Source organism: Syngnathoides biaculeatus, chromosome 7 (genome assembly GCF_019802595.1).
Source record: "Syngnathoides biaculeatus isolate LvHL_M chromosome 7, ASM1980259v1, whole genome shotgun sequence".
NCBI lineage: Eukaryota > Metazoa > Chordata > Actinopteri > Syngnathiformes > Syngnathidae > Syngnathoides > Syngnathoides biaculeatus.
Genome location: NC_084646.1, coordinates 24,694,172 through 24,715,896, shown reverse-complemented (window position 1 = coordinate 24,715,896; position 21,725 = coordinate 24,694,172). Strand labels below are relative to the sequence as shown.

Here is a 21,725-nt window from a genome sequence, read left to right as displayed (position 1 = left end):
TCCAGACAGTTACCCATGCAGGATCATAGACACAAATTGCTGGATAGTGAGGCTTCGTCCAAAGAAATATGCTTCACTCTCATCTTGCTGCTCAAAAACAACTAACGCAATTCACCTAATCGTCACATTCCCCAACATCCAGTGTGTAGTGTCGGCAATCCGCAGCCAATTAAAAGGAACGAAGAGCTGAAAAATCGATCGCAGGTTAGTTGATGGTCCGTGAAGAAACTAAATGCCAGCCCAGTGACCTTCCTTGATAAAACACTCCCCTGACCTTTAAATTACGATGTATTACAAAACATTGAAAATTTAACTCAGTAATATCTAAATTAAGATGTTATACAGTATACGAGCGGCACCGTACTTAATTTTTGAAGCCGACGCGTTCCTGTAGAATGAAGAGAGAATCTCATGATGATGATGAACGCAACCAATAGGTCCATTGTTATTACCCCCTAAATATTACATCCCAACAGGATGTTCGGCACCTTCTTACTACACCCAGTGGTGTGACTATTACCACGTCACTTGGTGACTAAGTCAGACGGCTGAAAGCGCGTTAAGGAAGCTAGTCCATTGATGCATGTATAGTTGCTGCTGACCACGAAGCGACTCTGCAGCAACAGCAGCAGCAGCATCAGCAGGAGCAGTAGAAGCTCAATTATTCCTAAACATCGTCACACGATACGCACGGAAGATATGAAACACCCTGTATTCTTTATTTGTTTTCATCCCACGAACATATTCGGAAAGCAACTATTCTCCATCCTCGCCTCATTTTATCAACGTTGCCCTTAAAAAAATAAACCCGATCATATGCACGGAAGCAATCCTGCAGATTTGATTTAAGATTCGCAAGCAGAACAAGAGAACGCAAATAGAATCTTACCCTGGAAATCGTGGACGGGTAGCTGGAACTGACTGTCAGATGTGGAGACGCTCCAGTGACTGTGGACGATTGGACGCCTTTGGACGGCGTGATGGTGTCATTGACAAGCGTGCCCCCTGCTGGCTCATAGAGGACTTTGATTTTTAACGTGTATAGAGAGTATCTTGTCGTTTTTACTTTCGAAATGTAAGGATGTCACGGTTTTTTGGTTGTATTAAAATGTGTATCTTTTACCACTATTAGGTGTGCTGCACGCCATTTGCACGAGAGTGCGCTCCCTGGATTATCTGTTTTAATGTTCTTATTACGAAACTTCACGAATTTTACTGGAAATCTCATTTTAAAAATGTTTAATTATATTTCTTGTGGTTATTTCACATCTACGACAACTTGCTCTGACGAATTTGTGGGGAGCAATCACACACGCATTAACTTTACAAAAAACACGCTTTCTGTCACAGGGCCATCTGCGGGAGTTGAGAGGGCATACGCGAATAAAACTGCTATTGATACTATCCTGAATCATTACATTATTAAAATGAAAAGTTTTGCATTAAATATACACATTTTTACTGAAACCTGCAAACACGTTACAGCTCGTGTTTTTAACTATTTTACGCGATCTAACGGAAAACTGCTTACGCTCATAGACAGAGAAAATTGAGGACTACAAAAATGGCTTCACAACTATCCGATGGACTAACTAGAACATTGGTGTCCAATGTAAACGCCAGCATATATGTGGACAAATGTTTATACTGTTATATATTTCCATGTCTTGAATGTATCATTACGATACGCGCTTTTAATTTAAGTAGTATTACGCTTTACAGATTTATCTTAATAACTTCCTCAGGTTTGTGTATGTATTCAGGCGATGTAGCTGTCGCTCACTCGTCGAGTGAGGGGAAAAAGCGCCAAGTTCTTGTGCAGCGTCGATTAAAATGGGTTTTAATCATAGACTTGCGCAAAATATGGTATCATACAATGATTTCTGAAGGTACGAGTATGTCACTAATTTGGAGTTCGTTTTCTTGAAGTGCACAAAGAACTTGACAGTAAAAGTAGCCCGATAGTGAACCAGCAGCGGTTATGTAACGAAGTAGCCTCGATAGTTCTGCTTTTCTTTGAATCAGCTACTTGAACAGTTCAATATTTTCACCGTAGTTTAGACCGAGCCATGGACGCACGGTTGTTTTCGTTTGCAACTTTTATGTAATAGCCTCATTCAAACGACTTGCTTTTGTTTCTTCCTTTTGGGCGATAGCGGCATGTTGCAAGACCTTCAGGGAAAACGCTTTGTGAAGTGACATCTGTGAAGATGCCGGGTCTGCAGGGCGAACACGTTGTTGCCTCGATGGGAAGCCCCATCAAGAGGAACAAACTGTCTCTGAGATTCTTCCAGAAGAAGGAAACTATACGAGTCCTGGACTTCTCTGAACCTCAAGCAGATGAAGCTAAGTCCGTGTTCACATTTAAATACTTCCTCTCATAGGGATTCCACCCACATTGCAACATGCTTTTGGACGTTAATTGAGGACTCTAAATTTTTCAGAAATTCCAGAATGTATGTATTTTTTTTTAGACTTGACTTCACCTGCAACGCTAATGATTTTTGAAAAAAAAAATGGATGGCTTAATGGCTATAATAGTAATGGAAGTTGAATTTAATTGAAAAGGCGCAGTCAACGTCCCTTATGTGCTGTATTTATATAGCACTTTATTTGGGGGACTGGCAAAATAATACAGTACATTATGTACATATGGATTTCCCAAATTTATGGTGAAAGGAGTATGTCTAGGTTTGTTTGACAAATGTGCATATACTGCTAGGTTAGTCTTTTTGAGCTTTCTCATGTCGGGTCCTCCAGTTGTCTGATACGGCAGTCATTTTAATTATCAACTGGTGTGTAGTCTTGACTGAGTAAGGAGAATATATTACCATACAAACCAAGATCGCAATAGTCTCATGAAAGGTTTTGACATTTTTTTAATGTTTGCGCTGCAGCAGTGATCAGGTAGTGCCAGCTCCATCACTGCCACCGAGTTCGCCTGACCTCCCGCTGCCATGTGAGAAGAGCGAGAACCTGTTGCCATTTGTGGGTCTCAGTAATGGGGGCAACACCTGCTATTTAAACAGCATCTTACAGGTGAGCTGTTGTTCTCAAGAACACAAGTGATCCCCGGCTTACAGCAGAGTTCCATTTCTACAGCGGCAAGTAACCTGATCTCTTCAAACATTGTAGTTTATCCTGAGCCTCTGCTAACAGAGAAGTCATAAGTACCAGTATTGTCAATATTTAGGTGAAAAACAGTTGTAGGGCATGACTATCAATACAGTCAAATTAAAAGCCTAAGTATGGCGGTAAATTTCACACGTTCTTCTGCCACATGACTAATTCTAACACCATATCCCCCCCCCATTACCTCTGCCAAGCATGAGTTCAGACAGGTCGTCTCTGTGGCTTTTTTTTTTTTTGCTGGTTAGCAGAATTAAGCAAATTATAAAATATCTCATGACCACAAAACTTTGAGACCATTGACAGAGAAAACTCTTTTTCACTTGTGTACTATTGTACCACCTTTTGGGGGTTAAAATATCATGTGTTAAAAAACAGGTGGTCTTCACTTAACAGAACCAACATGATATTTCATTGAAGAACTGCTTTGCATGAAGGCATAAGAGTACAGTGTTACACGGCACAAGAAATCAGTCTTAACACTGTAATTCATGTATTTCGTTATAATTATTCCTTAAATTCATGGCCCCGCAGTGTTTGTCATGCAAATATTTATATTTATGGCTGTATGATTGTTAGTATAGGTTAGTAACTACAGCCCATTGCAAGTATGTACAAATTTGGTTTATATTGCTGGAACAAAACTCAAGCCTCACAAAAGACCCCTTGAACAGATGTACCGGTAAGTCAGAACACAATATAGTCCATCACTAACGGGCCGAGAGAGAACTAGTTTACCGATCCATGCTCTCTTCATCAAATTACAATAAAATACATCACTCAAAACTTTCATTGGATATTGTAGTGATGCAGTCACTGAGGAGGCCATATTGAAGTGGGTTGGTGCACAACACGGATCGTGTGAATGCACCCTAACTAGCACTGGACCCACATAAGACTGCAAGCTTTAGCTATGCGATGCAAGTGTAATAAAATATTTTTTTCTTGGTCTTTTTTTTCCAGACCTTGCAGCTCTCATTGGATGGAGTTAAATTTCTCATCAGAGCATGGCACACTAATTTAATTCTTTAGTAGCCATTTTCAACTTGTCATTAATAAATGTTGCCCCAGATGTTCCAACACTTGAAACGTTTGTCTTTTCTGGTTATAAAATATAAGTCTCATTTGAAGATGAATGTAAATCTATTTATGTTCCTGCAGGTGCTCTATCACTGTCCAGAGCTAAAAGAAGGCATCAAATCCTTACACAAGTTGATGAAAAGAAATGCCAAAACCGCTGAAGAAACAAAACAATGTGAAGAGGTGAGCATATTTTCCCCTTGTTTCTCAACTGGTGGATGAGGACTCTAATTTTGGTCGCAGACCCATAAGGTGGGTCGTGAGAGGTTGTAAAACAAAATTATAAATCTCTATTCTTTTTTAATTTTTTTTCCCTGCTACAATACAGAGGCGTACCCAGTTCTCATGTGGAACGTAATATGTAAGTGACTGGAAGAGTAGCTGCCTTTGCTTTCAGCCACTGATTTACTCTATTAAAAAAAAAAAAAAAAACGTAACTGAGGATCTTGCTATCAGATGTCATGCGGAGCAATATGCATTTCTGGTACATCAAACTCATTTTAATTGCTTTACAAAATATTCAGTACATGACTGAGGCTTTTTTAAAGGTCAAGTGTCATCCCTACAAACATTCTAAAATAGATGTTAGATGTATTTTTCATTACAATATTATTCACTTCAATGTCTATACAAAAAAATAAATGTGAGCGGAGAGCGCGTCATCCATGCGCAAAGTTGCAGAAGTGTCATTCTATGACATCGAAGTGGTCACCATATTGGCTGCATCCTCTGTCCGTGACGTCACCCGGACATTCGCCAATGAAAACACGCGGTGCACCCTAACTATGGGAGACTAAAACTCTCCTTCTGACACGGAAGGAGAACACCACACAACCGGGTGAAGTTACCAAGGCAATATTACACTTTTGTTTCGAGCCATATTCAGATGATATGCGATCACGGCCAAACCGCCTCCCGGCTCATCGCAGCTGGCCGGTGTGGCTCATTTTCGGCGCCGAGGTGGCTTATCACGGAGCCGAACCATGCTGCTTTAGGGGGGGCCCATTGAATTCTTTAATTTTTGCATTGCCTTTCACTTAAAGCATAACGAGCTACCTTACCGGAGGTAAAACAAATGGAAATAAACGAGTCCACTTGAGGGCGCAATGGCCCTTATGTCACTTCCTGCTTCTTCTCGAAAACAAATCCCTCGAGAGGATTTTAATGGCGGGAGTTACAAAAAGCTGTATATGTCAAAAACATGTTTTGTGGTGGGAAAAAAACACATGGGTCAATGTCGGCTGTTGTTTTATCATTAATAACATACTAAAAATCATGCATTTCATGACAGTGGCACTTTAAATAAAACGTTCATTGTTTTAGGTTCTTTATAAGTGGGTCATGACTTAGCAACAAAAGGAAAATGCAGTTGAAAACCACAAACAAGGTCATGGAGTGTTGTTTTTAAGGGGGAGGAACTGCCAATTTGGGGGAGGGCAAGAACATGGCGTATGCAGTGTTGGGAAGTAACTACAATGGGTACAGAAAATATTCAGACCCCCTTAAATTTTTCACTCGACATTTGCATTAAATCTGCATTAATGTACACACAGCATCCCATCTTGACAGAAAAAAAAAACCTGAATTGTTGAAATGTTTTCATAAATTTTATATATATATATATATATATCTCACACAGCCATAAGTATTCAGACCTTTTGCTCAGTATTTAGGAGAAGTCCTGACAACAGACCAATTGCCGGTGTGAAAACTCAGATTGGGACACCCCAAAAATATTGTTCAAACAATCATGTAATAAACCTACAGTTAAACTTGTCATCACAACACACTCGGGAAGCCCGCTGTCTTGATTTCCAGGTTTGGAAATCACATTACATTTGCATTTGTTAAGTTCTGTGACAGCAGTAGGCGATCGTGTCCAACTTGGCAGCTGCGAGACATTGGTGAAAATTTAATTTATCCATTGAATTCTTTAATTTTTGCATTTCCTTTCACTTAAAGCACAACTGTGTTTAATTTATAGCTTTCAGAGGATGCTGCCGAGTTCTTACCAGCACACATTGAGCTCCTCCAGAGCTTCCACAGTCTTATATGTTCCATGGAGCAGCTGCAGTCCAACTTCCTCCTCAACACCGACAGCTACAGTGAGCGAGAGCTCGACACGTCACCTTGTAAACTTCTAAACACACTCAGGTAACTTAGTTGAAAATATTAAGCTGTATGTAGAAAGCCCAGTTTACATTTTGTTTTCAAGGAAGCTGTACAATCAGCTGATTTACTTGTGGTAATTAACAAATATCATCAAATCATGTGCATGCATAATCAGTGTTAAGTTGTTGTTAGCTTGGTTTTAATCATAATGAGAAGAAAAAGCATGCATTTGGTTGGTAACCAGTGCAGGGTGTATGTACTCCATCTTTCACCCAAAGTCAGCTGGGATAGACTCCAGCTCACCCACAACCTTTATGAAAACAAGAGACAGAGAAAAGAAATGGAAGAAGAAGCTTGCATCAATATTTCAGATGCATTATCATATCTAAAATACAGTTTTTTACTCTTGACTGATTTTTTTTGGTTTGGCTTGCAGGAAACTGAACCCTATGTATGAAGGCTATCTTCAGCATGATGCCCAAGAGGTTCTGCAGTGCATCCTTGGATACATCCGGGAGGCCTGCAACACCATCAGGAAGGATAAAAAGCAGGAGGACAATGTGACTGAGGTCAAAGTGGAAGATGGCAGCCATTCAGTGTCAGAAACCCAAAGAAAGGCCAATAAAGATGGTCAAGTGGCTAGAAAAAGGAAAAGTGATACAGAGATGGGAAATGCCAAAAAGAAGCCCAAATCCATCAAGTGTGGAAAATGTGAAGCAGGGGAAGAGCACTGGATGAGCGGACCCGTCACCCGATCCAAAAGGAAGTCATCCTGTGAAAACACCAAGGACAAACCTGGAAAGAAAGAGGATGCACAGGAAGTGAAACAGCAAAAGGTAGACGGAGAAGAATGGAGCAGTGGCGATGAGAGAACATCCAAAGACACTGATGGGAAAAAGAAGAAAGACTCAAAATTAAGCTTGTTGACGCCTTCTGGAAAACAGCCTGGCATCATGTCCATGTTTCGAACCGTCGGGAAACTCACGTCTACATTTGCGAAAAGGACAATGAAAACAGAGAGAGAGAACAATGGAGCTGATCAAGTCCCAACTGAGGATGAGAAGAAATGTGAGGGGGTCATTCAAAACGAGAACCAGGTCCAAAAGGCTGCACTTGAAGGTATCTTACCTTATGCTAAAGGACAATTTGACAGAATTCATAAATTCACCACAAACTATTGTGATATATACTATATATAAATCCATCTCAATAAATCGGAAAATGATGCCAATTTCAATAGTTATCAAAAAAGATGAAACTTTACAGATTGACACTATTGAGTAAAATAAAGTACAGTATTGGTATCAGGAAATGCTGCCACTTCCATACCAGCACAGTTGAGGTAATTATTTTTAAATAATGTTGACTAAAACTGACATCTAACACAAAACCCACATTCACCATTTCAAGAAATTAGAATATTATGTACAGTGGGTACAGAAAGTATTCAGATCCCCTTGAAATTTTCACTTATTTTGCAGTCCCTTGCTAAAATAATTTCTTTTTTTTCCACATTAATGTGTAATGTGTGATCGTGAGCAGGAACATTTGGTTTTGTGCCCTGTGACTGAGTGGCAACCAGTTCAGGGTGTAGCCTGCCTCCTGCCTGAAGATAGCTGCCATAGGCTCCGATACTCCTACAACCCTTGTGAGGATAAGTGGCTCAGATAATGGATTAATGAAGTTCACACAGCGCCTCATATTGAGAGGAGGTTTTGCTGATTTATTAAAAAAGAAAAACTGAAATATCACAGCCATAAGTATTCAGACCCTTTGTTGTGATATAAACTCGGCCGCTGTCCATTTCTCCTGAGGATCCTTGAGGTGATTCTACGCCTTCCTTGGAGTCCGGCTGTGTTTGATTAGACTAAATGGACTTAATTAGGAACGACACGGTGGGGTGACTGGTTAAAGCGTCTGCCTCACATTTCTAACGAACGGAGTTCAAATCCTGGTCCCGCCTATGCAGAGTTGGCAACATCTCCTCGTGCCTGCGTAGTTTTTCTCTGGGCACTCTGGTTTCCTCCAACATTTCCAAAATATGCATTCATGGGTGACTCTAAATTGCCCATAGGTGCAATTGTGAGTGCGACTGGTTGTTTGTCTCTATGTGAACGTCATTTATTGTCATCATACGACTGTACAATGAAATTGGAGAGCCTCTCCTGTCAGTGCATACATAAAAGCAAACTAAAAATGGGAATAAATATGCACGTGTAAAACAGAGTGCATAATAATGCCATGCTATTAAATTGTTCAAAACTTTTTTTTTTCTGGGGGCAGTCTAGGGGGTTGCTGTACTGAAATTATTCTCAGTGGTTTTCCATTTTCCAAATTACTGAATGTCTTATAATAAATAAATTTTTGTGGTGCTTGCTTTGCAGACGATCTAGACCTGATGGAGCGCTTGTTCCAGGGCCAGCTGGTTCTCCGGACTCGCTGTCTGGAGTGCGAAAGCTTCACAGAGAGGCGAGAGGACTTCCAGGACATTAGTGTCCCTGTGCTGGATGACCAACTTAACAGCCCAGACGATCTTTCATCAGGTTAGTTGTGCTGACCGATACGGCCAAAATTGATACGCTGTGTCTCCCCCCCTTGGGCGACACAGTGTAGACTGGTTAGCACATCTGCCTCATAGGTCTAAGGACCCGGGTTCAAATTTGGCCACCCCTGTATGGAGTTTGCATGGTCTCTCCGTGCCTGTGTGGGTTTTCCCCCTGACTTCGGTTTCCTCCCACATTCCAAAAACATGAATTCCAAAAAGTGAAAACTGCCCGTAGGTGTGAATGTGACTGAAAATGGCTGCACAGTTCAGGGTGTACCCTGGCTCACGTCCAGAGTCAGTTGGGATTACCTCCAGTGCGCCTGCGATTTTATTGACGATAGTGGAATTTTTTTTCCCTGTCACTATTTGATATAGAGTTTTCGTTCATTACCATTTATAAATGTGTGAAACTAGACCATACCCAAGTGATTTACATGATAAAGCAGAAGGTTTTTGGAACAGTTATGAACACCACAAAGAAATTACTGCAGGTATTTCAAAATGATCTCAAAATTAGCGATACACCAAAATGAAAATTCTTGACTGAAACAAACAAAGAAAAAGATGAGAATCCAAAGGCCAAAAATGGAAAAACCAAAAGAAATTAAGTCAATTCATAATGAAATTGCATTTATGGTGATGAGTGAAGAGCTGCCAACCTATCGAAATTTGCTTCCAAAACATCCATCCATGCCAGTTTTTGAGCCCTCCATCCTCACAAGGGTCAGAGGTATCTTCGGGTAGGTTGTGGGGTACATTCTGAAATGGCAGGGCAAATAGAAACACACAACCAGTCGCACTCACAATCACACCTAGGGGCAATTTAGGGTCTCCAATGAATGCATGTTTTTAGAAAGTGGGGACAAACCAGAGTCCCTGGAGAAAACCCACACAGGCACGGGGAGAACATGCAAACTCCACTCAGGCAGGGCTGGTATTTGAACCCCGGTCCTCAGAACTGTGACGCTAACGCTCTAACTATTCGCGTCACAGTGCTGCCCCTTCCAAAACATTTGGTCTGTTGGCAGAAGTCTCAGAGTAGGCAAAAGTATACAAGAGCACATTCTAACGGCGCTCTGATTTTCCCAACTGTCCGGAGTGTACAAAACGCACTTAAGAGTCCAATGCCGAATGTACCAGTAAAGTGTGAGCCCTGTCAAATTGATCAGTCTGTCTGGCTGCAGCACAGGTGTCAATCTAAAAAAAATGCTGTTAATGAGGCAGTACCAACCAGATCTGCCCTGCCACATCATTTTATGTGCCCCACAAAAAACAAACCATGTGTGTCTTATTTCCACGATTCTTTAAAACTGTACCAAAATTCCAAATTATCACAAGGAATAAACAATGCTGAGAAAACACAGGCACTTTTTGTGTCAAAAACCAGTTACAGTAATATGAACAATAGCTAAACAAATTGGTATGCTTGACTTGTGATTTTAAACTGATCAATTGTGTATATAAATGTGATGAAGTGAATAAAGCATTTATGGTTTCAAGTCATATCAGCCCTCTGATGGAAACGGCAATGACAAAAATAAGTTTGACACCCCTCAATAGGATACAGTTTATCAAATCGCTTATCTGTTGTAGTACCAGGACCGACATGTTCGGTGCCTGCGTTTGCTTTGAGGCATAAGTCAAGTCAACAAATGATCACCTGATAAAAATGAAACTCAAATATTGGTCCCCCAGTTTCTCCTTACCCCAAAGTAGAGGAGAAGACCCTCCAATGGGCCATCGCACAGTTTGCATCAGTGGAGCGCATTGCCGGGGAGGACAAGTACTTTTGTGATACGTGTCTCCACTACACGGAGGCCGAGAGGAGTCTTCTGTTTGACAAAACTCCCGAACTCATCACCATTCACTTGAAGCGGTTCTCTGCCAACAGCTTGGAGTGAGTCGCTTCACTGATCAATACTTTACTTGCTTTGAGCCTGTCTCACACCCGTTTGTTCCCTCTCTCCAGAATGGATCCATACACCGGTCTGTCCAAGGTGAACACGCCCTTGCAGACGCCCTTGACCTTGTCTCTAGAGGAGTGGTGCACCCCGCGCTCATACGGCAAAGGTCACCACTACGAGCTCTTTGCTGTAGTCATGCACAGTGGGCTCTCCATCAGCAGCGGACACTATACCGCCTTTGTCCGCATGAGTGGCCTGAAAAATTCAAAGTTTTGGTTGTGTGAAAGGGAGCAGCAAGAAAAGTCCGACAGAGAAGCACGGGACTATGACGACGGTGAGGTGTCTGTCTGGCAGCGTGCCAACGAACAGCCTGCGGTGAGCTCGGCATGCGGCAATACGGGAAGTAAGAAGCCTCCGGAAAGTGCGGTCGGACTCTTGGGAGGCCATCAGAGTCAGACCGACACAGAGAACGATGAGAGAGTTGCCGCCGGCGGACCGGAAGGTGGAACTGAGCAAAGAAAAACGTTCAAACAAAATGCACTAGCTGTGCTTGAAAAGCCTGCCGAGGCTGGTGATAAGAGGGAGAAAGCCCCTTGTGAGGAAGAGGTGGCTTCGGAACAGCAAGCTTTCGACAACCTCCTGAAGTACGAAGGCAAATGGCTGCTGTTCGATGATTCGGAAGTGCGGTTGTTCGAGGAGGAAGATTTCTTTCAAGCCTGCTCCCCCCAGACTTGCTCCTCTTCAACACCCTACTTGCTGTTTTACAAGAGAATAACCAAGTATTAAGTACACTAAGAACACTGATGCCAGCATTGCCTTACCATCCCAAGATCTACTCTTTTCATATTCTATGGATGGAACGGTCATACACTGTGGAAATTTTGTTCTACATTAATGCAACTTCAAGCCTACAGAAAAAAAAAAAAAATCACCTCAGGCTTTTCAAATATTTTGGAAAGAAATTTGTGCCTGAACTGAAAATTGTTTTTTAAAAAATTGTTTTGTTATTATTTTTTTGGGGCCTTAAGTATTTCATGATTGGGTCTTAGATGTGCATTGTTGTTGTTGGGGGGGGGGGGGGTAGTTGTGACCAGGTCACCAAATAAATGTGTACAGTTCTTGTTTCTACATCATATTGTGTGAGACCTCAGCTTTCACATGCAGTTCCATGGAGGTCACACCTATAAAGAGTATACTTTACAACTGCTTTCTGTGTGGTCTGTTTTAAATTTTACTAAGTGGTGAAATTAATACGGTCTTTCACAGATGTTAACAAATAAAGTTGGCTCCGTCTGAAATAAAAGTAAATGATAATCACATCCACAGGTGCCAGATTTTGCTCAAGCTGTACAGATCAGAAGTGGTGCAGAATAATAACTAGGTCATCTATAAAATAAACTTTCAAAGTAATAGAGGTAACAATTCATTTTATATTGCTGTACTTGTTCACTTTTAAGAAGAATGAAATGATGTGGTTACATAAAAATACTTCTAGCCTTAATTTCTCAACAGCGTTCACGTCATTATCACTGCATGTGTGTTTACAAGTTGGCAGACTGCAACATGCATGATTGGGCATCACCATTAACATTTGCCAAATAGTGACGGTCACCCCAATCAGAAATCTGACCACAAGATGACTGGGAATAATTCCCACGCACCCTCAAGGACCCTGCCGAGACTGTAGAGCTGGTCCACTGTTCCACATCCCGGTTGAAAACCACACTGCTCCTCCTGGATCCAAGATTTGACTTCCCAATGGAACCTCCTATCCAGCATCCCTGAATAGGCTTTACGAGGGAGGTTGAGGAATATGGTCCCACTGTACTTGCAACACACCCTCCAGTTTCCATTCTTAAAAAAGGGGACCACCACTGTAGTCTGCCAAATTCTGAGGCAGTGTCCCTGACGTCCATGTTTTGTTCCAGAGGCCTGTCAACAAGAACAGCCCCAATGCAGCCGAGTCTTATCCACCCTCGGGCCATTGCCACCAAGGAGCTTTTTAAACAGGTTGTTGACACGTCACCAAAAATAGGAGAGCCCAGCTCAGAGAACAAACAATCTGCTTCCTCATAGGGGAGGCATGTCGGTGGAAATGAGGTCTTCTAAGTATCTCCCGACTGACTCAACACCCAGAGTCATGGTCAGCACCGGTCTATCCCCACTATGCAGTGTTGATGTTGCACAGCTTCCCTCTCCTCAGATGCCGGATGGTGGACCAGAATTTCCCCGAACCGGAAGTCTTTTTCCATGGCCTCACCAAAATCATCCGATGCCCGAGTTTTTGCTTCCGTGGCCGGTTCTCATCAGCTGTGTGTGTGCGTGTGTGTGTATATTATTGCGTGAAGCACAAATAGATAACCAGAGGCAAATTTGACCACCATAGGCCTGAACATTAAAATATTTATTTAGTAAAATATTTAAAATTAACAAAACAGAACTACATAAAATTATACAATTTCAGTACCTAACTTAAAACATGGTAGTTTTAACAAAAATGTGATAAAGCAATATGATAAATATTTTTTTTGCATGTTTTCATTTTTCCACCCCTCCCACATAACTAACTTTCAAGTTGTGAAAATGCATTGCTACACCAGAAAAAAAGTGCACACTTTAAATACATTTTTTAAAAACATAGATTATTAAAAAGACACCCTGACATTTGCAATGTTTTGTTAAATAATTTGGCAAAAAAAAAAAAAAACGATTTTTTTGTTTGGCACTTTTTGGAACCAAAACAGGATGCCAACCTGTTTGGTACCCGTTGCTTGGGAGCTCACAGCTCAGAGAGTCTCGTACCTCTCGACAAAAAGCTTACATTATGAACACGGGTGTCTGGAAACGTTTTCCACAGATTTAAAAGGTCAAGGTGTCTCTTTAAGATCCGATCCACTTGTTCACCCTGCTGACAGAGTAGTGTAAACAAGTTAAGACACTGGAATGACGTACCAATTTGGAACACTTGAAGCCTTTTTCAGAAACAAAACACTGCGACCCATTCGGAACACGCTACTATTTACACAAGAATAAATTAATATTGCATCTTCTGGTGTTGCTTTGTGTGTATGTATGTTCTTCATCTTCAAATTTCAACTTTGCGAAGACTCAATCTGCTGAACGAATCTCTGTAAATGAGAAGGAGGCAAAGATTTCCTACATTAAACAAACCAAGAAAAAGTCATTACTGTGGTCTGGTGCTTGGGTGAAGTGAAAGTGTTCCTTCGGTCACATGCAACTTTTCTTTGGTTTAGTTTTTTTTATCATGAGACATATTAAGAGGGCTCCCTCAGAACAATGAATTTACTCATTACAAATCGTTTTGGTCAGATTTTCTTCAACTGCACTTTGAATAGCCATCATATCCATGTTCTGCATCACTTTTCCTCATTGGTGTGGGTTGGAGCATTTCACAACTGACTTTGAACAAAAAGGAGTATAAACACTGGACTGGTCACCAGTCAATTGCAGGGTATGTGCAAAGTATTCAGAGCGCTTCACTTTTTCCACATTTTGCTATGTTAAAATGGAATATTACACAATAACCACAACCTGGAAGGTTTTTGTTATTATTAGGTAAATAGCAAAACAAAAAACTACGATATCACTGAACAAATTACATAAAATGTCAACAAAAACAAGCATTCTGAATACTTTGCTCATGCACTCTCAAAGACATTCATTCACACTGATATTTACACCCCTGGACAATTTAGAGACTTCAATGAACCTAGCATGCATGCTTTAGGAATATGAGAGAAAGCTGGAGTACATGTAGACAACGCACACAAATCAAACCTTGCGATTAAACGTAAAGTACAAGCATCCGACCTGATTAATGTTCATTATACACAGAACACCAAGTGCAGAAATGGTGCCAACACAAAACTCAACTTGCTGTGGTCCAAAAGAATCAAGCTACCTTCTCAAACTGTCGATTTAGCTGTACCATTATTGTTGAGCAAAAACAAAGACTAATTTAATTGGAGATTATAAAAATACAGGGGCACCTTGACTTCTAAGTGACCTAACATATAGGTTTTTCAAGTTATGACCTGTCACTTAGTTGTTTTTTTAATTTGTGTTTGGGGGTAAAAAAATTGAGGTTAAGCACTAACTTCGGATACGCCACTGCTTAAATGAAATGGGATTTTTTTTTTAAAAAGTTACTGATGCACTTTCAGATGTTTATTGAACGGGACAAGAGAATACTCACAAGGAGCAACGAGGAAAAACGTGGCAATGAGACGCTTGCGTCAACTGACGAGCCATGTTCCTGACGTCACTCATTAAGCCACAACACATTTAAATCCATACAATTTTAATATTTTATCATCCATCCATTTTATGAGCCACTTATCCTCACATGAGTGCAGGAGCCTATCCCAGCTGTAATTGGGCAGGAGGCGGAGTACACCCTGAACTGGTTGCCAGCCAATCGCAGGGCACATACAGACAAACAGTCGCCCTCACAATCACTCCTCGGGGGGATTTAGAGTGTCCAATTAAAGTTGCGTGTTTTTGTGATGTGGGAGGAAACCGGAGTGCTTGTAGAAAACCCATACAGGCACTGGGAGAACATGCAAATTCCACACATGTGAGGCCAGGATTGACCCTGGGTCCTCAGAACTGTGAGGCCACCGCTTTACATCTGATCCACCCTGCTGCATATTTTATCAATAACGAAATGTACTGGTTTTAGGAGGCCTGGAGGGATTAAAGGAGTTTCAATCAATTTAAATGTGGATTATTGATTTGATAAATGTGTAAATTAAGATCTTGGTCACAGAATGGTAATAAACTCAAGGTACTACTGTACTTTGTGTATTTGTGTCGTCACTTTGATCAAGAGGAAAACTACAGTACCTGTGTGAGTTGACCTGTAGCACAGGTTTGTAAAGCTGAGGAATCTTTTTGTTGATGAGCGGCTGCAGCGCCTCCTTCAGGCGGTGGTAATTCCTCTCAAGCTCCCTCTGGTACTCCTTCTGGTCAGGACCAATCAAACTCTTGTTCTTACGCAAGGCATCTTCACACCTAGGTTAGTCCACCATACATTGCATTGTAAATCACACTGACCAAAGTGCTCCAGACTGTTTTGAGTTTGTTGATAATTCCATCAATTGATTTTCTATGAAACTCATTCTGCTCAAGGATGGAGGGGAGGGGACTTTAGGCAGCAAATGTCACTCTGGATTTGTCGCAAGACACTCATTGAGAAGTGAAACCCACTGCATGCATTGAAAGTCAGGCGAGTGAACCGCTACAGCAGGGCTGTCAAAGTCGATGTAGTTCAGGAATCGCATGCAGGCTAATTTAATGTAAAAGGTACAGTGGCCAAGACAGGTCACAACAATTGCAAACACCACAACAAACAACAGTACAACATTAATGCAGCACAGAACTTGTGAAACTTTTTCCCCAACTTTATTTATCAACGTTACGACAAACATGGAATGGTAGCATGTATGGAATGGTAGCACATATATCCTTCCATCCATTTTCTTAGCCGCTTATCCTTACAGGGGTCGCAGGAGTGCTGGAGCCTATCCCAGCTGTCAACGGCCAGAAGGCGGGGTACATCCTGAACTAGTTGCCAGCCAATCACAGGGCACATAGAGATAACCAGCCACACTCACAATCACACCTAGGGGCAATTTAGAGTGTCCAATTAATGTTGCATGTTTATGGGATGTAGGAGGGACCCGGAGTACCCAGAGAAAACCCACACAGGCAGGGGAAGAACATGCAAAGTCCACACAGGGAGAGCTAGGTAGGCTGGGTACTCAGAACTTTGAGGCCAACGCTTTCCAGTTGCGCCACTGTGCCGCCTGTTTCAAGATTCTTCTTATTTTCCTTTCGGCTTGTCCCGTTAGGGGTTGCCACAGCATGTAATCCTTTTCCATCTTAGCCTATCTCCTGCATCTTCCTCTCATATCCCAACTGCCCTCATGTCTTCCCTCACCACATCCATCAACCTTCTCTTTGGTCTTCCTCTCGCTCTTTTGGCTGGCAGCTCCACCCTCAGCACCCTTCTACCAATATACTCACTCTCTCGCCTCTGAATATGTCCAAACCATCAAAGTCTGCTCTCTCGAACCTTGTCTCCAAAACATCCAACTTTGGCTGTCCCTCTAATGAGCTAATTTCTAATCCTAGCCAACCTGTTTACACCGAGCGAGAACCTCAACATCTTCATTTCTGCTACCTCCAGTTCTGCTTCCTGTTGTTTCTTCAGTGCCACCGTCTCCAATCCATACATCATGGCCGGGCTCACCACTGTTTTGTAAACTTTGGCCTTCATCCTAGCAGAGACTCTTCTGTCACATAACACACCAGACACCTTCCGCCAGCTGTTCCAACCTGCTTGGACCCGTTTCTTCACTTCCTTACCACACTCACCATTGCTCTGGATTGTTGACCCTAAATATTTGAAGTCCTCCACCCTCGCTATCTCTTCTCCCTGTAGCCTCACTCTTCCCCCTCTACCTTTCTCAGATAATTGCCGAAAATGTGCAAAGACTACAGGTAAGAGTCTGCTAGCGTGGTGGTTATTGATGAAAAAGGTCTGAAAGAGATTTTAGAATTTTTTTCTTTAGCTTCTGCTGATATTGTTAGAGTGAGGTATTTATTGCTAATCCCAATTTTATTTTCATTAGGATAACATTTTAATAGATTTTTCCTAATTAAAGAAAGGGAATTGGGCAACATGGGACCCCAGTAATCTGTCCGAATTAGAGTCAGAGGGAGCCTGAGCCCACTTTCGATGTGCTTAATTGTTGCAATGTTGTAGATTGTCATGTTGTGGCGTTTGCAATAGCATTTTCTTTTTAACATAATTTTCCAAAACCTCCGATTTCTTGAAATATTTACTTAAATTTATCATCTACATTGGAGCAAATTATTTAATCCAACACCGATTACTGTTTGTAAAGTGAGGCACCGACATCTGAGCAATCTATGGTTTTAATGGTAGGTTCATGTTAAGAGTGAGAAACACAATATCGGAAAGAATATCCTCCAAAAATGGCATTTTACAAAAAGATAAGGTATTTACATTTCATCGAGCGAAATATGTATTTGCCCCTCCTTGAGCTGTCACCTCATCATGGTGGAGGGGGTTTGGGTGTCCCAATGATCCTAGAAGCTCAGTTGTCTGGGGGAATCATGCTCCTGGTACGATCACCCACAGCAAAAAGGTCCGAGGTGAGGGACCAGACAAAGCATGGCTCCATAAACCCCAATGATGAGTAAAACTAATGGATTGCAGTTCCCCTTCTCTAGACAGTGGTCACCGGGGGCCCCTTCTGGAGTCAACTGCCTTGTGGCAGAGCCTGCAGCCATGGGGCTTGGCTGGGCACAGACTGAAAGGGTAATGTGGTTCCCTCTTCCCATGAGCTATGGGAGGGCCACAAGGGTCGGGTGCAGTGTGAGCTGGGTGGTGGGTGAAGAGAGGGACCTTGGCGATTCAATCCCCGGCTACAGAAGGTGGGTTAGGGTTGGGGTTTTCAAAGTTTTAATAATATACCTCAGCTTTTCTTTCCAAACAGTGTCTGTGACACGGCAGTAACACAGCACCTATATATTTCAGGCCACCTGGTTTTAGCTTTTTTCGTCTTTTTGCATTGCTTCAGTTCTTCCGCTGGCATTTCCAGTGTCTCACCATCGATTCATTTATACCAGGTTTACATGCAGCAGCTCTTTTTCCTTCTTTATCGCCCAGCTCGATTGCTTTTAACTTGAACGCTGCATCATATGTATTTCTTCTTGCATTTTCCATGATGAGGGTCTGTTCAGGCTAATTTTATTCATGTACAAATTCATTCATTCATTCATGTACAAAGTGTGAAGTTACTTGTTGTATATTGTATGTAGTTGTATATTTTTCAGATTAAAGCATTTTTAGAATAAAGTTGTACTCTTATGATAGAAAGGGAGGATATTAGTGACCTTTATACTGGTAGTGACATTTTTCTCTCTCTAAAATATCCAGTTCTTTTCATGTAAAGTTATGACTTGTGATTTTTTTCCATCTAAAACATGTTTTTCCTTGAAAATATGGGCCTTCACTTTGCAAAATGTTGACTATTTCCATCTTGAAAAAAATATGTTTTCTTGAAAACATACGACTTCTTTTTTTCCCATTGCCATTATTCTTTTTGGTGCATTCTTTCTTTTCAGTTTGTTTTTTTCTGCTTTGTAATAGTGACCTAACAGATTAACCTGTGGTTGTGCAAATTTCCATTATTTGTGGCAAAGTTCTGTGACTGTCGCTATCTCCCCACATGAGAAAACTCTAGACTTAAATCAAAATTGGGCACTTGGACATGCTCTGTAAATTGATTTCCCCAGTGGGCCTGTTTTTTTTTTTTTTTTTTAAACAGCTTCAACAAATTTGACAAATACCTACCTCTTTGTGAAGTCCTTGAAGCAGAGCCGTAGCTTATTGTGGTGTCTGTAAAGTTTTGGGTCACTGGGGATTTCGGACAGGAACACCTGTGCAACCTCCAAAGGCCCCTAAAAAATAGAGACATGAAACCTATTTAGAATGTTTTGTTTTGTTTCTAAGAAGGAGATAGCTTTTTAAAAATTCATTTGACCAAATTATATTTTTTTAAATGATAAACGTTCACCTGATTGACAGTAGTGCCCACTGACCCCTGCAAGACCATCTGCAACATCTTGGCATCAGAAGGATCTTGGTGGGTAGCAAAGGCAAGTTCTTGTGTCTTCTTCTGCATGTCCTCAATGGCCACTTCAATAGGAGTGGAAATAATCTAAAACATGCATGAAGGGACAGGAGTTTCATACAAATGGACACAGTGAGATTGGTTGAACCATTTGGGTCTTCCATGACTTTGTCTGATTGACCTCTTCTTTGTGGACAATGTTGATACGTGTTTTGATGTAAGGGAAGGCATGAGAGGTAGTCAAGATGGTCTTGCGTTTGAACTGTTCATGGAGATCCCCGTGGGCACGTCCATCAAGAGTGAATGGGGTGCAGTAGACGAAACGACGCAAGTTGTAGTTCTTGTCAAAGTAGGTTATACGGTCCTTCATCTCATACGTGTCGAAGTAGGGCTCCACGTACGTGATCTGAATAAAGGCCTGAAGAAAAACGGGCAAGTTAAACAGTTTTCTACCGTGCGTGTGAATGAGCTGATGAGTGTCTCACCCCGACCTTATTTGGGTCAAGCTTGCACTTGTCTACTGGGTTGGAGTCCTTGATGACTTCTACTTGATCTTCTCCAAACTGCTCTCCATAAAAACCCTAAGAACAAAACAAACAAAAAAAGAGGAACTTTAATTGGCATTGGTAAATTCTAACTTTTTTTCTAAAGTAACTAAAACACTTTGGGTAGAAGCAATGGGCTTTCTTCTTTGAATATGCGTTTTCAAATCATCTTTAAGTGGCTGTGGGCTTTATAAAAATGAATACTGCCTTTGCCACTAAAAAGACACACCTGACTTATCTAATGAGTTCTCGTGAGATTATATTTATCCACATTGCATCTGAAACGTATTCACAACACTTCACTTTTTTCTACTTTGTTACAGCCTTATTCCAAAATGGCAGTGTATAATTCTCCTCACTTCCAAAGTTCTATCTACAACACCTAACAACGCAAAACATTTTTGCCAATTTATTTAAAAAAAAAAAAAAAAAAAAAAAAGAAATCACATGTACAAAAATACTTTTCATGTTATCATTATGGAGTTGTGAAATGTGCCAAGAGAGAGTTATGTAGGCATTTTGACAAAAACCACTGCTGTCCCACCAGAGCATTAAACTCACCTCCAGTCTGTGAGAAATTTCCGCCAGCTTGGTGATAGCTGGCTCTTTGTACACAAACTCCTGCTCATCCAAGTCGCCAAATTTGGAACCATAAAACCCAACTCTAAAGTATGTTCCAAACATCCTCTTCCCATCCTGCCGATAAGAACAGAAGATGTATAAGAGCTACATAAAATCAAGGATGTAACCCATATGACAACATTCTTTTGTGGTAATCCATGACATTCAGAAAAAATGTTCAGTCCCCCAAGGTGTAACCTGTGACTGTCTGGGGTTGAATTAGGCAACATAAACTTTATCATGATGATGGGCCATAAGACAAAATTATAGTTCAACCAAATTACACTGGGTTACTGTTTTTTCCAATAGTGACATTAATTCTATCTAAAAATAAAAAATACATTGTGAATTAATCTTTCCTTATACAGAAAGGAAAAATGACATTCTCATGTAAATATGATCCATGACAGCATTTCAATAAAATCACTTTAACTGGATAACTGCTTTAGACAAAGTGCCAATTGATCCCTAATTGCCAGTTACAAAAGATTTGAAACAAAATTGAAATACTAACAATAACTAAATTCAACGTGATCCCTTCACTTTGCAGGGATTACAATTTATACGTTTATTTGAAATGTAAATTAATTTCTGTTTGGCAGTACAACACATATCATACTGTAATGTTAAAAGTAACCACAACCCCTCAACCTCACACCACCTTGGTGTATTTCAATCATCAAAATATTTAAGTCAAAAATAAAGTTTTGTGTTTTATTTGTTGAAGTCAACATCAACCTATTGACTAGTTGTAGGTAAACCAGGTCCTAGGTGCAGATAAGTGTCTGCAAGACAAAAGGTCCCATTATACGCTGTTCATAGTAGTATATATGCAGCACAAGAAGCAGAAATGCTGTTAATAAATAATAATAAATCATAAACAACATCCATTTGGGAGTACCATGTCCTAAAAAAAATCTAAAAAATTAAAATGTGAGAAGCCCTGAAAGAAACTTACCACAAGAAACAATTAAGTAAAGTGGGAAGGAGGGGTCGGGAACCAGGAAAATAAAAAAAGGAGAAAACAGAACAAATTTTAATCAGAATTAACTTCCTCCAAAAAAAAAAAAGTAAAAACAATACAGGCTAACAAACAAATATA

The 21,725-nt window shown here is 40.9% G+C and overlaps 3 protein-coding genes across 12 annotated transcripts in view; 1 reads left to right on the top strand and 2 right to left on the bottom strand.

Annotated features, from left to right (window-relative positions):
• kank4 (KN motif and ankyrin repeat domains 4) overlaps positions 1-1,111 on the bottom strand; it is a 96,137-nt gene extending 95,026 nt beyond the window's left edge. Inside the window, exon 1 of the mRNA XM_061825381.1 lies at positions 890-1,111. The gene's annotated coding sequence lies outside the window, so the exon portion shown is untranslated. The remainder of the gene's footprint in view (positions 1-889) is intronic.
• Positions 1,112-1,588: 477 nt separating this feature from the next.
• usp1 (ubiquitin specific peptidase 1) lies at positions 1,589-11,802 on the top strand. The gene is made up of 9 exons (XM_061825372.1): positions 1,589-1,889; positions 2,157-2,350; positions 2,898-3,039; positions 4,291-4,392; positions 6,194-6,363; positions 6,758-7,440; positions 8,706-8,864; positions 10,562-10,763; positions 10,836-11,802. Exons 2-9 carry the CDS (start codon positions 2,211-2,213, stop codon positions 11,554-11,556), a joined length of 2,319 nt encoding a protein of 772 aa, XP_061681356.1. The 5' UTR covers positions 1,589-1,889; positions 2,157-2,210; the 3' UTR covers positions 11,557-11,802.
• A 38-nt stretch (positions 11,803-11,840) lies between these two features.
• dock7 (dedicator of cytokinesis 7) overlaps positions 11,841-21,725 on the bottom strand; it is a 98,426-nt gene continuing 88,541 nt past the window's right edge. For 6 of the 10 annotated variants that reach the window (XR_009795772.1, XR_009795776.1, XR_009795775.1 and 3 more), the window contains 8 exons: positions 20,564-20,698; positions 19,949-20,038; positions 19,639-19,875; positions 19,401-19,544; positions 19,178-19,284; positions 15,637-15,804; positions 12,643-13,898; positions 11,841-11,980 (listed from right to left, as the gene is read on the bottom strand). Coding sequence is in view for 1 of the 10 variants with exons in the window: in XM_061825370.1 (XP_061681354.1) it covers positions 13,856-13,898; positions 15,637-15,804; positions 19,178-19,284; positions 19,401-19,544; positions 19,639-19,875; positions 19,949-20,038; positions 20,564-20,698 (924 nt within the window). In the remaining 9 variants the exon portion in view is untranslated. Of the gene's footprint in view, positions 13,899-15,636; positions 15,805-19,177; positions 19,285-19,400; positions 19,545-19,638; positions 19,876-19,948; positions 20,039-20,563; positions 20,699-21,725 lie in introns of all 10 variants that reach the window. The other 4 variants (XR_009795773.1, XR_009795777.1, XR_009795779.1 and 1 more) reach the window with 2 other exon arrangements.

Bases quoted from the DNA above. Each gene is read 5' to 3' on its own strand.
- usp1 (XM_061825372.1), top strand. From the start codon at position 2,211: ATGCCGGGTCTGCAGGGCGAACACGTTGTTGCCTCGATGGGAAGCCCC. The intron at 2,351-2,897 runs GTCCGTGTTCAC...TTTGCGCTGCAG, and splicing joins CCTCAAGCAGATGAAGCTAA to CAGTGATCAGGTAGTGCCAG. The intron at 10,764-10,835 runs GTGAGTCGCTTC...CCCTCTCTCCAG, and splicing joins TTCTCTGCCAACAGCTTGGA to AATGGATCCATACACCGGTC.